Here is a 15136-nt window from a genome sequence, read left to right as displayed (position 1 = left end):
GCCAGCTCAATGACCAAGTTTTGTAGCCGAAATGAATTTAAATTACACAAATCTGATTTCTTAGAAGTTTGAATCTGGACTTCACCCTTAAAAAGGCGTATAGTCCAATAGGCTTGCAAACAACCACTTGCAAAGTGGCGCTAAATTACCGTGGTTATCAGTATGTTTTTGACTTGGAGTCGATATCATAATCTCAGAGTCAATAAGAATGAATTCATATAGAAAAGCTACCTATCCTATCCAACAGTTTAACATAACCAGTCCTTCACAGCTCTTCCCTTGGCAATGAAACACCCCCCGTTCTTCCTATCGATTCTCATCGGACTTTCCATTCGACGCATCATCTCTTTAACCAGATCTTTAACCGGGGATTCACCTCTAATACTGCTATGCTTTCCCAATCCACAAACAATGACAACCTCTGCTGGAACCACATACTCCCCACAGTCAAACCTGTATCGCATTGCCTCAAACCATTCTAGCATTACCACGTAAGCTGAACCCAAATGCATGCCATGCAAATCCAACTTGGCCTCACTAGAATCCCACATCATCGCCTCATCCACAACTGCCGATCCAACCAACTCTTTAACCACCAAAGCCTCATCACCATCCAAAATCCCAGTCAGTTCTTCAACTGAACACGGAACAGCTTTCGTTTCCTGCAGCATTGCCATAATCGTAGGGCACGAATTCAACACCGAATTGTAAGTCCTAATCGAGAAAGGAACACTCGATTCTTTCATTTTTCGAAGCCACATTGCCATCGCAGCCAGCTCATTATGAGCTCCATATGATGAAAGAACCATGTTAGAGCAAATAGTATCATCACCAAACCCCTGCTTCTCCATTTGGTCCACAATCTTCAGCATTTCTTCAAACATTCCCAACCTTCCATAGCCATAAACCACAGACCTGAACTCGAAAACCGACGCCTTCAGTCCCTTAACTCTCATCTCCTCAATCAAATCGTCAGCTTCACGAGGCCTATCCATGGCGCATAAACCACCAACCATCGATTCAAAAGCTCGTCGTTTTACATAAACAGAGTTAGAATTCTGAAGAAGCTGATAGAGATAAGCGTAAGCATTATCAAACCCACGCTTTGAGCTTAACTTAGAGTGTGACTCCACCAATTGGCAATGAAACTGAGCAAGCTCTCGTTCTCTGGTGCCTAATTTCGAAACGGTCTCGGAGATTAAAGCTTCTGATTGACTGTGTAGTCCTTGTTTATCAAGCAACGCAACAAGGGCAGCTACCAACTTCGGATTCCACTCAAACCAAGACGCCTCTGTGATTTTCGAGTACAACTGCAAAAACCCAACTCAAAAACTTAGTCGAATTGAAAAGTAAAACAAACCCAATTGCGAAAAGTGCAGAGGATTCGATTATGACTTACGGGGAGGGCGAGGGAAGAGAGGTGAGGGTGGGTGGTGTGAGGAGAGAGAAGATAAGAGAGAGTGGTGAGAGCAGTGGACTTGGGAGAGCTCGACAGGAACTTGGTGATCAATTTGTTGGCGACGGATGGGTCGCCGGCATTGGCTGCGAGCTTGGTCAGGAAGCGTTGTCCTTGTTTGGTCAGAGCGCATTGGATTTGGAGTGAGGATTTTGACTGTGGGGGCGGATGGCGCCATGGCAGTGCTACTGAAAAAGATAGCTGTGCAGTGCCGAGGCCTCCCATTTTGGCTCAGCATAGGAAGCATTGAGGTTAATATACAGCAGGTGGAATTGCACACTTTTTTTTTTTTTTGAATAAGGGCTGTGCGTGCGGCTGCCCTCAGACCTTTATTAATGAAACAGATTAATACATAGGGGGACAAGAAGCCTAAACCCCTCATTACAATACATATCAAGAGAAACCCCGGAATAATACCAGCAGCCTTTACAATGAATAACATGCACCTGATAGCAAAGAGTGTCGTATCGACTACTCTATTTGCTTTACAATGACAGTGACATATCGGAAAGTTAAAGCAGTGCCATAGTACCAATAAATTAGTAGCTTTCCCAATATGCTGCTGATCGGAAACAAAACCGACGACACGTCGTTTCATCCCACCACCAGGAGGTTGCAACCAATGCATGATACGCCACCTCGCTAGGGCAGACAAGGCATACTGAGTATACAAACCTGGACAACGCCCACAAGTCCTTACCAAGAGGTGGTAGGGATTTATTGTACATAAAATACACATAAACGTTAAATAAACTACTGAAAATAAATAAACTATATACCCAGCCCACCAGCAAAGGCCCATTAAGGCAACACAGGCCCACAACCCAAACAACCCACCACCCTCCACCGCAAGCCGCACCACGGGAAGCACCATCACCGCCGACCAACCCTACTGGCGAACCATGGCCGATACTAGTGGCCGGACCACTTCATCGTTGAGCCATTCCGCTTCCGAAACACAGCGACATCGTCCAAGCGGTCCTTCCACCGCATGCGTGCATACGTGAAGAACCACCACCGTTGGGACTGGATTACAGACTGTTGCACCACCACAGTCGGAACTGAATTGTCGCCTAGAACGCCGTCGCCGGTCTCCAGGCTTCCATGAATGCGGTGGAATGCAGATACAACCAACGAAAGTCGGAAGCGGCAGTTGTAAATGGTTCCGTAGAATACAGCAAGTCCTCCCTAGTTCCGCCCCGCTCCGGCCTCGAAACCGCCTTGGACCTTGACTGGTGGACTGAGATTCTATACCTACCCGTCCGACGACGATGTCAGGAAGACGTGCCGTCGGACGGAACATGGGAACACAACGGTTCGACGCCTCTTCAAAACTGAAACTGTTTTTTGTCTTCTCCTTGCACACTTTTGCTCTCTTAAAATTTGTCATTTTCTACTTTCTTTCGTAGTAAATAGGCAGAATTACAACTTTACCTCATTTGACATTTTCATCACTCACTTTTCAAAAATATTATTCGTAAAAAAAAATATATATATTATTTATATCACTATAACTTAATTGTTTTCACTTTAGTTATTCTGTCTTATTTTATTCGTTAAAGACTCGTACATATATACTATTTAGAAAATATTTTAGTCAAGATGGAACGAAAATAATTTTTTTTCCCATGTCTTTATCTCTCTCTCTCTCGACCATGCTCATATTTATCGTTTTTAAGATACTCTCAATTTTTATTGAGCTTCAAACTTGACCATGCTTGATCTAAAATTAAAATAAATAAAAAAAAAGAAATAAGTAAATGAAGAAATTTTGTTTTTTGGATGAATGACCTAAAATACCCTCATATTTAACGGTATATTTGGTAATAATGACTAAATTGAATTGTATAATTAAGTGTTATAATTAAGTCACTATTTGCGAAATTGTGCGGGTAAACCGTAAATATTAGTTTGGGACACGCGCGGGCAAACTATATATATTCCTCATCTTTTAAAAGCTTTAACCGAAAAAACTGTCTTTCAATGACCAACTTGGTCATTGAGAGAATGATGATTCTGGGTAATGCAAATGGTTTCATATATAAACTCATGCCCCGAGCTCGTATTATTCTTCGTCTACTCACCACCATCCCACAGCACTCTTGTTTTGCCTCAACTTCAAAACCCGGCAGTCATGCCAAAGACGTAGACCTTTTTTCACTGAACAGAAGGATCTCCCATTTGATCCGAACTGGTCAGATAGAGCAAGCCAGGGAAGCCTTTGACGAGATGAAGCAACGGAATATCGTAACTTGGAATTCAATGATAACCGGGTATGTGAAACGCCGAGAGATGGCCAAGGCCCGGAAGCTGTTCGATGAAATGCCTGAGAGAGATGTTGTGTCCTGGAATTTGATGATGTCCGGGTACGTTTCGTGCCGCGGAAGTCGTCGGTATGTTGAGGAGGGGAGGAGTTTGTTTGATCAGATGCCGGTGAGAGACTGTGTTTCTTGGAACACAATGATCAGTGGGTATGCCAAGAATGGGAGGATGGGGGAGGCATTGCGGCTTTTCGATGCCATGCCGCAGAGGAGTGTTGTTTCTTGGAATGCAATGGTTACCGGTTTCTTACAGAATGGTGATGTTGCGCGTGCGATTGAGTTTTTTGAGAGAATGCCGCAGAGGGATGGGGCTTCTCTTAGCGCACTCGTGTCGGGGCTTATTCAGAATGGTGAGCTGGATGAAGCTGCGAGGATTGTTGGCGAATGTGGGAAGAGGGATGAGGAGGGGGTGGAAGATTTGGTGGATGCTTATAATACGTTGGTTGCTGGTTATGGTCAGAGAGGAAGGGTTGAAGAGGCTCGGCGCCTTTTTGATCAAATACCATTTCGTCGTGAGAAGGGGAATGAGGACAGTGGGAGGTTTGAGAGGAATGTTGTATCGTGGAATTCTATGATTATGTGCTATGTGAAAACAGGAAATATTGTTTCTGCTAGAGAACTTTTTGACCAAATGATAGAACGAGATACCTTTTCGTGGAATACCATGATCAGCGGCTATGTTCATATGTCAGATATGGAAGAGGCTGCCAATCTCTTTCGTAGAATGCCAAATCCTGATACACTGTCATGGAATGCAATGATCTTAGGGTATGCCCAGGTAGGGCGTTTAAAACTGGCTCATGATTTTTTCGAGAGGATGCCACACAAGAGTCTAGTCTCTTGGAACTCCATGATAGCAGGGTATGAGAAAAATGAGGACTTTATGGGTGGAGTGAAGTTTTTCTCTCAGATGCAACTAGAAGGAGAGAAACCTGATAGACACACTTTATCATCAGTTCTTAGTGTGAGTACTGGGTTAGTGGATCTGCATCTAGGCATGCAGATTCATCAGCTGGTCACGAAGACAGTTATTGCAGATTTGCCAATAAACAACTCTCTTATAACTATGTATTCACGATGTGGTGCTATCAAAGAGGCAGAAACAATTTTTGATGAGATGAAACAGCAGAAAGATGTGATCTCCTGGAATGCAATGATTGGGGGCTATGCATCTCATGGTTTTGCTGCAGAGGCTTTAGGACTTTTTTGTTTCATGAAGAGGTCAAGGGTGCAACCTACATATATAACATTTATTGCAGTTTTAAATGCATGTGCTCATGCAGGATTAGTTGAAGAAGGCCGGAGTCAATTTAAATCCATGATTAGTGAATTTGGCATTGAGCCACGTATCGAACACTATGCCTCCCTTGTGGACATCATTGGTCGGCATGGGCAGCTTGAGGAGGCTCACGATTTGATCAATAGTATGCCATTTGAACCTGATAAGGCTGTGTGGGGAGCATTATTAGGTGCTTGTAGAGTGCATAACAATGTAGAGTTGGCAAAAGTTGCAGCTGAAGCATTAACAAGACTTGAACCTGAAAGCTCAGGTCCGTATGTATTGTTGTACAATATGTATGCTGATGCCGGACTATGGGATGAAGCAGCAGCTGTGAGATCGCTGATGGATGAAAACAAGATAACAAAGCATGCTGCCTATAGTAGGGTAAATTCTTCGCATTGCTGAGGTTATCAAACCTTTCACTCACTGGACAAAAATTGCGCAATATTCCGCAGAGGGATTGGAGGTAATCAACATATTGGAGATATTCTCCCTTTTGTTTTTCAGTATTAGCATTCCTTGGTAATAAACCTGATTGATTGAAAACGAGGCTTTGGAGTATGTTAACTCTGGGAGGAATGTTCTGCAGGTTGAATTTTCAGTATTCCAAGTCCTTCCTCACTTGCCAACTCCTTCCTCACTTGCCAACTCCATTGAGAACCTTTACTGTTCACAGGTATGTGATTTGCTTGGGCTCCTCTGCAAGTTCTAATTGCAGTGAAAAAGCTTAGCAGCCTTGTGTTAATTAATGAGATAATATACTGTGCATTTTGTGCAGTTTGTTCAGTTGCCGTTGGTTGATAGATTAACTTCACTTCCCTTAGGCTGCAGGTACAGTTTCCTGCTTTGTTATAAACTTAAATGCTGAAATGAGCAACCATTTATTTGCTGAAAGATCTTGTAAGAAATGTTAGTGAATTCTGTTCATTTTTCTTCAGTCAAAATTTTACTCAGTTATTCCATTTGTTTATTTGAAAATGAAAAAATTGTAACGGGTGTTAGAAGAATTTTTGAAGGCATTTCATCTCATTATTGCAAGTCATGCACTTCTCAACTCATCTTTGCATTTTCTTTGCAGAATCGACCATGACAATACATCAGCCTGGAGAAAATATGACTCAAGTAAGGATCTCTATCATGAGTAGTAGTAATTGTTCCAGCATTTTGGTTTATTAATTATCACATACGTTGAATAAACTCAGAGATAGGTACTAAGAGGATGTCTCTTTTTTTTTTCTTTTTTTCTTTTTGAACATCATGATATTAAGAGGTTTAACTGGTAGTTACTGCAAGTCTGCAAGGGTGCTCTTTAAGCAGTTTGGCTGCTCAGAAAGGTTTATCAGAACTTGCACCATTGCTTAAAGTGGTTATGTTTGCACCAGCTGAAAAATGTTGAGCTCCTGCTACTCTGGAATTGTATTACATCCTTGCTCACCAGGTTTGATAGGTTCAAATACGTTATTTTTCACCATCAAGATGTATCATCAGCATTCAGAACCATTTAGAAAGGTCTTTAGGTCAGGCTGACTGGTAATCGTAAATTTTGAAGTCCACTATGAGTTTATGACATCTGAGAATTCCCTATGTGGGTAAAAGAACAAATTAGCACTGTGGGATAATTAAAAAAAAAAAAAAATTCATGACTCATAAATCATCAATTAAATTCTTCAAAGAGGGTTTCCTCTGTGAAGTCCTGTGTGTTTATGTATATGTAATTATTTATGATATCTTCCCTTTACCACACAAGTCTTTCCAAGTCTATTTACCTGTACAAATTTTCCATAATGAGACTCCAAAAGTGCATGGAGTTATCGCATCTTTTTCCTAAATGTACAATTGTATGGAGAAGTCCCGTTCACTTGTCACTTTTCAGTTATATCTTCCATCTTCCATTTCTATTTCCTGACAACTGCAATCGTATAATTTTTTGTTGATACAGAAAGATTTTGATAAGTATTGTGTCATGGAACAATTAGAGAAAAGATTTTTAAGCCATGGATGGAGTCTATACAACCAGAGATTGGAAGTTTGAGAAGGATATGAGTGCAACAGACCTTTTGATTAATGAGGAAGCGGGAAATATTTTTGAAGTAGTTTACGGCAAAGAAATGTATGGTGTTGATGAAGCTGTCTTAGCTGTTAGATTTCATTGCATACTATACTGGATTGTTATCAGCTCATTCAATGTTGAAACATTTAAGGGAGCTGCAAGCAGCTCGACATCCAACTTTTGTAGCTGAAAAAGAGTGTAAATTCCACAGAAATAAGCCTTCTTTAGAAGCTTAATCTAGACTGAACAGGACCTGTAAACTGGCATTGTGAAAATTACCATGATTATCAGTGTGTTTTCGACTTTCCCATTATCATTCAAATATAACAAAGGGAGTGACATCTGCAATCCCCAAATTGTAATAATAATCTAGAGCCGAATGGAATGGACTTTATAGAAAGCTACCTATCCTGTCTGACAATTCAACATAAATCAGCCCTTCACTGTTCAGAGCTCTCACTATGGCAATGGAACAACCGATGTTCTTCCTATTGATTCTCATTGGACTTGCCATTTTGTGATCGTCTCTTTACTAGATCTTTAACAAGGGATTCACCTCTAACACTGCTTTCCCAGCACCAGCACGCATACAATGACATCCCTTTGTGTGTTGATATATTGCATGTTCATTCATTTATTTTCTTCACGGTTATAGTCGGGCAGAACCAAGAATTTTCAGAAGTTTTAGTTTTCGGTTTAGTTTCAGATTAATCACCAAAACCTAGGCTTTGTCCTTCAACAGCTTGATAATTGCTTCAGTTATTCATAACATAGCTTACATTCTCATGCACAAGTTTTAGTTTTTAACTTGATACATAATTATTTCATCACTTTCAAAAACAAAAGGAACTACAATAGTGATGAGAATAGTAAATCTTTTCTGACAACTTCATCTGAATGCCATCCCCAAATCCCAACATAGGAGTTCTAGCAGTGCGAGCCCCCTTGATTATTGTCCACCTATGTAAAACAGATATTCAAATTCTCCATCAAAAAACTTGGTGCAGACACACATAAGAATAATAAATGACATATAAAATTACCTGTATTTGGTGATTATCAATACATGAAGAAAGGTGGCAAGAAAACTCTACTGTACTCAGCTGTCTCAGCACCTGCACATAATCTCATTGATTAATTCCTCCTCCAAAAGGCATGAAGTTCTTGGATATGACATGTGAATCAAGGTCCTGATAAATTTCAAAGAAACATCAATAAAACCATAATAGCTGCCAGAGAATTTTTTGACTGTTACTAATGCTACTGAAGCTGAAGTTATTTGAGAAAGTGGCTAGTTGTAAGGAAACTAATCTGTCATTATTCTGTCATATCATTGGTATTATAGTAGATCGTCCTATATGTAAGTTATGCATTAGTTGTAACTTTCCTTGTATGTAACTTAGGTTGTAAATAGGTTCCTGACTTGTAGGGACTGATTGGAATCACTCTTGTATAAGAGTTACGTTTCTGTATCAATGAAAATCATATCTTCAGCCTATTGTTTTCTCCTCTTTTCATGGTATCAGAGCAGGACTAGATCCTGACTCTTTTCATCTGCTGCACTCTAAACTTCTCGTGTAGCCTAGTCTTAATCCCTTCACCTTTTCAGCCAACATGGGTAAAGATGATATCCCATCACCAAAAGATCACGGCAAATCACAGGCCGACTCCTCCAATCCTCCTACATCTGAGATGTCAAAATCTGACCTCTCTAATCCCTATTACACCCATCACTCAGATCATCCAGGGTTAGTCCTTGTCTCTAAGCCCCTGAATGGAGACAATTATATAGGATGGAAAAGGGCTATGACTCTAGCTTTGAATTCCAAGAACAAGCTAGGTTTTGTGAACGGCACAATACAGGCTCCCTCCGAAGAAACTGACCCAGAAGGCTATACGACTTGGTCGAGTTGTAACGATATGGTTCATTCATGGATCATTAACACTATTGATCCAGAAATCACCGACAGTGTCATTTACTATCCTACTGCCCACGAAGTATGGGAAGACCTTCGCGAGCGATTCTCTCAGGGTAACGCTCCGCGAATCTTTGAGATCCAAAGAGAAATTGCTTGTCTCCGACAAGAGCAGCTGTCGGTCTCAACCTATTATACAAAATTGAAAGGTCTATGGGATGAATTGGCTACCTATTCAGAGATATCTCGCGGACCACAAGCAGAACAACAAAGACTCATGCAATTTCTGATGGGGCTGAATGATACTTACAGTTCCGTTCGCGGACAAATCCTTCTGATGATCCCTTTACCAACAGTCCGTAAGGCATACGCAGCGGTCTGTCAAGACGAGAAACAACGTTCTCTTTGTGCTTCTCATCCCATTGCAGATTCATCTTCTAGCGCAGCCATGGCAGTGCGCAATGGAAGACCCAACTTCAATTCAGGCAGAGGAGGACGTTTTGAGCGGAATGATGGGCAAACCCAGCGCCCAGATCGCAATTCAGGCAGAGGAGGACCCAACTTCGATTTTGCCTCTCAAGAAGGACGCCGTGTTGATGCAGAACGACGACAAGGCTCTGGCAGAGGGAGACCACATTGTACCTACTGTGGAGATCCAGGCCACTGGGTACAGACTTGCTATCAGTTGATTGGGTATCCCCCAGGTCACCCTAAAGCCAAACGAGGCACAGGTTATTCGAAGCCTTCAAGAGTAGCAACCTCTTCAGCCAATCAGGTTAGTCAAGCTGTTGAAAGTGACAATGGGCCGACGATGACACTCACTGAAGCCCAGTTTAAACAGTTTATGGCTGCTCTCAGTAATTCCACTTTGCAGCCCAATTCAAATCCAAGCTCAAATCCCAATGCAAATGCCGTCACAAAGCCAGGTTTGTCCAAGGATCTGGCTACGAGGAGGACGATTGGTTTGGGTGAACAACGCAACGGATTATATTATTTGGTGGCATTAGCGACGGAGAAGTCCATGACCAATCCTCCCTTTTCCACCACTCGCCCGACTTGTCATCTCACCCTCACTTCCACCAACCTATGGCACAACCGCTTAGGGCATGTATCGTCCTCTTGTTTAGGTTTCATTGCTAAGAATTTTTTGCATGTTTCCATTCTGTCTAATAATGCTTGCCACATATGTCCTTTGGCTAAGCAGAATCGTTTACCTTTTCATACGAGTACCATCTCTTCTATCAAACCATTCAAAATTATTCATTGTGATATTTGGGGTCGATATCGATTTCCTTCCCTTTCTGGTGCTCATTATTTTCTTACCATTGTTGATGACTATACGCGTTTTACTTGGATATTTTTAATGCGTCATAAAGATGAAGCCCAATCACTCATCAAACAATTTTTTAGCTATGCTATCACTCAATTTGATTCTCGTATTAAAACTTTCCGTAGTGATAACGGTAGTGAATTCCTCTCACTTCGCTCTTTTTTTACTGATAATGGTGTTGTTTTTCAACATTCTTGCGTTTACACGCCCCAACAAAATGGGGTTGTGGAACGCAAACACCGACACATCCTTCAAGTGGCTCGTGCACTCAAGTTTCAAGCACATCTCCCTTCTCAATTTTGGGGGGAGTGTGCCCTTACCGCAGTCCACATCATCAACCGTTTACCTTCTCCTATCCTCTCCTTCAAAACACCTTTCGAACTCCTTTATTCCAAACCTCCTTCCTTCTCCCATCTTCGTGTTTTTGGCTGTTTAGCCTATGCTACTAACGTCCACCCCTCTCATAAATTCGACCACCATGCCATTCAGTCCATTTTCATAGGCTATCCCATCGGTCAAAAGGCCTACAAGTTGTTTGACTTGTCCCGTAAGAAGGTTTTTACTAGCCGCGACGTTAAATTTCATGAACATATCTTCCCTTATTCCACTCAGCCCTCATCTGTTACCTCGTCCTTGGGCCACCAACCCGGCCCAATTCCCTTCCCCACTTCTGACCTTGATTTCTCGTTTTCTCCCTCTGCGTCCTCTTCTCCCAGTCTTCCTACTCCGCCTCCTTCCTCTTCCGATACCACGTCTGCCTCCACTTTCCCCATCTCATCTCCGCCATCACCCTCGCCCCCGCCCCCGCCGCCACCCCCGCCCACTCTCCGAACCTACTCCCGCCGACGTCCGCCGCCACCTGCGGTCGTCGACCCCGACCCATCCTCTGTTCCTCCTGCGGTCGACGGTGCCGTCCCTTCTTCTCCGGCGCCACTCTCTCCTCTGGCGTCGCCCCACTCCTCACCACCTCTACCTGCCCCATCCGTGTCCGCACCCGCTCCTGGACCCGCCCTTCTTTCCCTTCCCGAGCCTGCTCCTCTCCGTTGCTCCGGCCGCCCTGTTCGTCAGCCCGATCGCCTCACCTATCATGTTTGCTCTGCCCAATCGCCCTCCTTGCTGCCTGGTCCGGCCAAAGGTACCCGCTACCCGTTGGCTAATTATGTTTCCTACCACCGGTATCTGCCACAGCACCGTGCTTTCACGGCTACCCTCAGCCATGTTTCCGAGCCTCGCACCTATTCCGAGGCTGCTGTTCACCCCGAATGGCAAGCAGCTATGGATTCTGAATTACAAGCTCTTCAGGCTAACCGCACTTGGACCCTGACTCCTCTTCCGGCCGGTAAGGTCCCTATTGGCTGTCGTTGGGTCTATAAGGTGAAACATCGTGCTGATGGTTCTGTTGAACGATATAAAGCCCGCCTGGTTGCTAAGGGTTTTACTCAGCTGGAAGGGGTTGATTATCAAGAAACCTTTTCCCCCACTGCCAAAATCATTACTGTTCGTTGTCTGTTGGCTTTGGCTGCCGCTCGTGGTTGGCCATTACATCAATTGGATGTGAACAATGCGTTCCTCCATGGTGATTTAACGGAGGAAATCTACATGTCTCCTCCGCCAGGTCTTCGGCGACAGGGGGAGGAGAACCTGGTATGCCGATTGCACAGGCCTCACGACAGTGGTTTGAAAAGTTTTCTGATGCTGTACGGTCAGCCGGGTATGTTCAATCTAAAGCTGATTATTCATTGTTCACTAGAAAGCATGGGAGTTCATTTACTGCGTTGTTGATTTACGTTGATGATATATTGATTACTGGGAATGATTTGGAGACTATTGCTGCACTTAAACCTTTCCTACATAGCCAATTTCGTCTCAAAGATCTTGGAGACTTAAAGTATTTTCTTGGCATTGAAGTTTCGACCTCCAAACATGGGATTTTTATATGTCAACGTAAGTATGCTCTAGAGATTATTGAAGACGCTGGGTTACTAGGAGCTGCACCCGTAGATACTCCCATGGAAAAAGGTTTAAAATTGTCTGATCATAGTGATTTGCTCAAAGACCCCGGAAAATACAGAAGGTTAATTGGGAGGCTTATATATCTCACTGTTTCACGCCCTGACATTACTTATGCAGTCCATGTCCTTAGCAGATTCATGAACCAACCCAGAAAAATGCATTGGGAGGCAGCATTGAGAGTGGTACGTTATCTAAAAGGCGCTCCTGGACAAGGTCTATTCTTCTCTTCCCTTAATGATCTGAAGTTGAGAGCTTATTGTGACTCTGATTGGGCGGGGTGTCCTGTCACTAGGAGGTCTACCACTGGGTATTTTGTTTTTCTTGGACCTTCTTTGATTTCTTGGAGGTCAAAACGTCAAAAGACAGTTTCTTTGTCTTCAGCAGAGGCGGAATATCGTGCTATGACGGCAACATGTTGTGAGTTGACTTGGTTGCGTTATCTGCTTAGAGATCTTGGCTTACCTCTTCATGAACCAGCCCTGCTGTTTTGTGATAACAAGGCTGCACTACACATTGCGGCCAATCCCGTATTTCATGAGCGCACTAGGCACATTGAGATGGATTGCCACTACATTAGAGATAAAATTCTAGACGGTTCCGTGGCGACAAGATATGTGAATTCAGCTTATCAGCTTGCTGATGTTCTTACTAAACCTTTGGGGAAGGATATCTTTGTTCTTATGATTCGCAAGTTAGGAGTGCAAGACATCCACTCTCCAACTTGAGGGGGAGTGTAAGGAAACTAATCTGTCATAATCTGTCATTATTCTGTCATATCATTGGTATTATAGCAGATCGTCCTATATGTAAGTTATGCATTAGTTGTAACTTTCCTTGTATGTAACTTAGGTTGTAAATAGATTCCTGACTTGTAGGGACTGATTGTAATCACTCTTGTATAAGAGTTACGTTTCTGTATCAATGAAAATCATATCTTCAGCCTATTGTTTTCTCCTCTTTTCACTAGTGATACAACTATTTGTTAGAATTTACACAAAATCAGTACTATAAACTATCTTAGAATAAGCAGATGTAAACACATATACTGTAATTTGCATATTAGGAGTGTTGTGGTAGTCGCATCCTAATTTAGGATTGCAGTAGTATGTCTATCCTAATATCTGCAGATTTACATGAACAGAAGATCAACTACGACAAATATAGGATTGATATGTTATTTTGATCCTAAGTTAGGATGCGTATGACATTGCAATCTTATAACACATCAAGTAAATATATATATCGCAGCAAGCAATATGAATTGAAATCAAAGATAAAGGGATTGTAGAGATACTAACTAGATCCATATATATTGCAGTGAAACAATGTGATCGAGTCTGAAACCAGATTAAAAGGGGTGTATGAAACTGACAAAATCGATTGCCTCAATCCGTTGTTCTTCTCCTAGATTCACCCTTAATCTCATATTGTTAATGGGACAATTTGATTGAGGTGTGGTGCTCTAGCAGGGATCAATGAAGGTGTTATAATCCACTTTATATCAGAAAAGCAGTTAGGCAGTTCCTTCCATCAAGAAACTGTTTTATAACTTCTTTATCTTTGTCTGATGGATTACTCAAAATAACCATACTATTTGAATTCAAATTCAAAACATATTGCATTAATAAAACTATTTTGGATTACAAGTTTTATTTAATACTCTGATGTTACAAATTGAACTCTAATACTCCTCACAATGTTAGCTTAAGTGAAAATGCTGATGTCTAGTTCAATAAGGTCTTACACTATTGCCAAAGACACTCGCCTTCCAACACCATGGATTGAACTCAATTGGATCCTTGAATGTGTTGGAACTCAAGTGAAGTGCAGAGCTGACAAGCACAATCATCCAACCTTCTGGAGTTGTAGATCCTGTAAATCAATTGCTTGCAACATTTTAGTGAAAAACCTTTCCTAGTTTGAAAGGAAGGGCCCAATTAGTTATTTAGGTGTCGAGGACGTACCCTTTACTGGGATATCTTTCAAAGCTTTTTGTAATAAGCCAGGTGCAATTTTTAACAGCCTAAGAGTTTCATTGATAACTTATGCTTTCCAAAAGCCAGCAAGTTATAAGACTTATGGAATACTATTGGGCAAGGTAAAAGCAACATGTTGACAGTTACACTAGCCTGAAAAGTGAAAGTCATGGTTTATATTCGTCCCTTGTGAGCGAGGAATTCGGATCTTCTGTTTTGTTCAGAATTGCTTCATGCTCAGCCTAACGATATATAATCCAACATTAGTACCGTCCTAAATAGATGAGTCATGAAAATGTAACTAAACAAACTCTCAAACTTTGTCCACTTAATTAATTGATTACAGTTAATTCATGTAAAGCTGAAGGATACTGAGCCAGCAAACTGAAAGCTAATGCCAATGCTGTTGAAATAGTCTCGAATGTAGCAAATAAGCCCATAAATACCAACTGAATAACAAAATCCTCTGACAAAAACTTCTCCTTTTCCATGTCCTTGCTGAGTTGATCAAGGAAATCTCCTGTGCGTGTCGGGTGAATTGAGTATAACATTTCCCTCAAGGGCTGTTACCGCCTTATGGTACTAAATGAAGGCCAAAAGTTATACATTAATTTCTGTGATATTTCAATTGAATGAAACAGATGGTCTGAGGGTGCATGTTATGTTGACTTGTGAGCCATGTTGTTGATATCAACTTGAAGAACAAGTGCAGCAGCAAATCCTGACATGAAGAACAAGGCAGTAGCAAATCTTGTCTGCTGTAAATCTTGTGTAGTTAATGCAGCCATATTG

The 15136-nt window shown here is 42.0% G+C and overlaps 2 protein-coding genes and 1 long non-coding RNA gene across 3 annotated transcripts; 1 reads left to right on the top strand and 2 right to left on the bottom strand.

The window, feature by feature from the left end:
* Positions 1 to 103: 103 nt before the first annotated feature.
* Positions 104 to 1712, bottom strand: LOC133736074 (pentatricopeptide repeat-containing protein At2g17033). Its single transcript, XM_062163511.1, has 2 exons — positions 1400 to 1712; positions 104 to 1310 (listed from the first exon to the last, which is right to left on the bottom strand). Exons 1-2 carry the CDS (start codon positions 1679 to 1681, stop codon positions 249 to 251), a joined length of 1344 nt encoding a protein of 447 aa, XP_062019495.1. The 5' UTR covers positions 1682 to 1712; the 3' UTR covers positions 104 to 248.
* Positions 1713 to 3439: 1727 nt separating this feature from the next.
* Positions 3440 to 7411, top strand: LOC133737615 (pentatricopeptide repeat-containing protein At1g62260, mitochondrial-like). Its single transcript, XM_062165141.1, has 4 exons — positions 3440 to 5525; positions 5649 to 5735; positions 5838 to 5890; positions 6138 to 7411. The coding sequence occupies exon 1, from the start codon at positions 3440 to 3442 to the stop codon at positions 5462 to 5464; it is 2025 nt and encodes a 674-aa protein (XP_062021125.1). The 3' UTR covers positions 5465 to 5525; positions 5649 to 5735; positions 5838 to 5890; positions 6138 to 7411.
* A 446-nt stretch (positions 7412 to 7857) lies between these two features.
* LOC133740229 (uncharacterized) lies at positions 7858 to 13819 on the bottom strand. Its single transcript, XR_009861077.1, has 3 exons — positions 13667 to 13819; positions 8153 to 8224; positions 7858 to 8069 (listed from the first exon to the last, which is right to left on the bottom strand). It is a non-coding gene; the product is annotated as an uncharacterized LOC133740229 (long non-coding RNA).
* Positions 13820 to 15136: the final 1317 nt, after the last annotated feature.

This window comes from Rosa rugosa, chromosome 3 (genome assembly GCF_958449725.1).
Source record: "Rosa rugosa chromosome 3, drRosRugo1.1, whole genome shotgun sequence".
NCBI classification, from domain to species: Eukaryota; Viridiplantae; Streptophyta; class Magnoliopsida; order Rosales; family Rosaceae; genus Rosa; species Rosa rugosa.
The sequence above is the reverse complement of the archived record's forward strand: the minus strand, read 5'-3'. Positions and strand labels throughout refer to the sequence as shown.

Bases quoted from the DNA above. Each gene is read 5' to 3' on its own strand.
- LOC133737615 (XM_062165141.1), top strand. From the start codon at position 3,440: ATGACCAACTTGGTCATTGAGAGAATGATGATTCTGGGTAATGCAAAT.
- LOC133736074 (XM_062163511.1), bottom strand. From the start codon at position 1,681: ATGGGAGGCCTCGGCACTGCACAGCTATCTTTTTCAGTAGCACTGCCA. The intron at 1,311-1,399 runs GTAAGTCATAAT...GGGTTTTTGCAG, and splicing joins TCTCTTCCCTCGCCCTCCCC to TTGTACTCGAAAATCACAGA.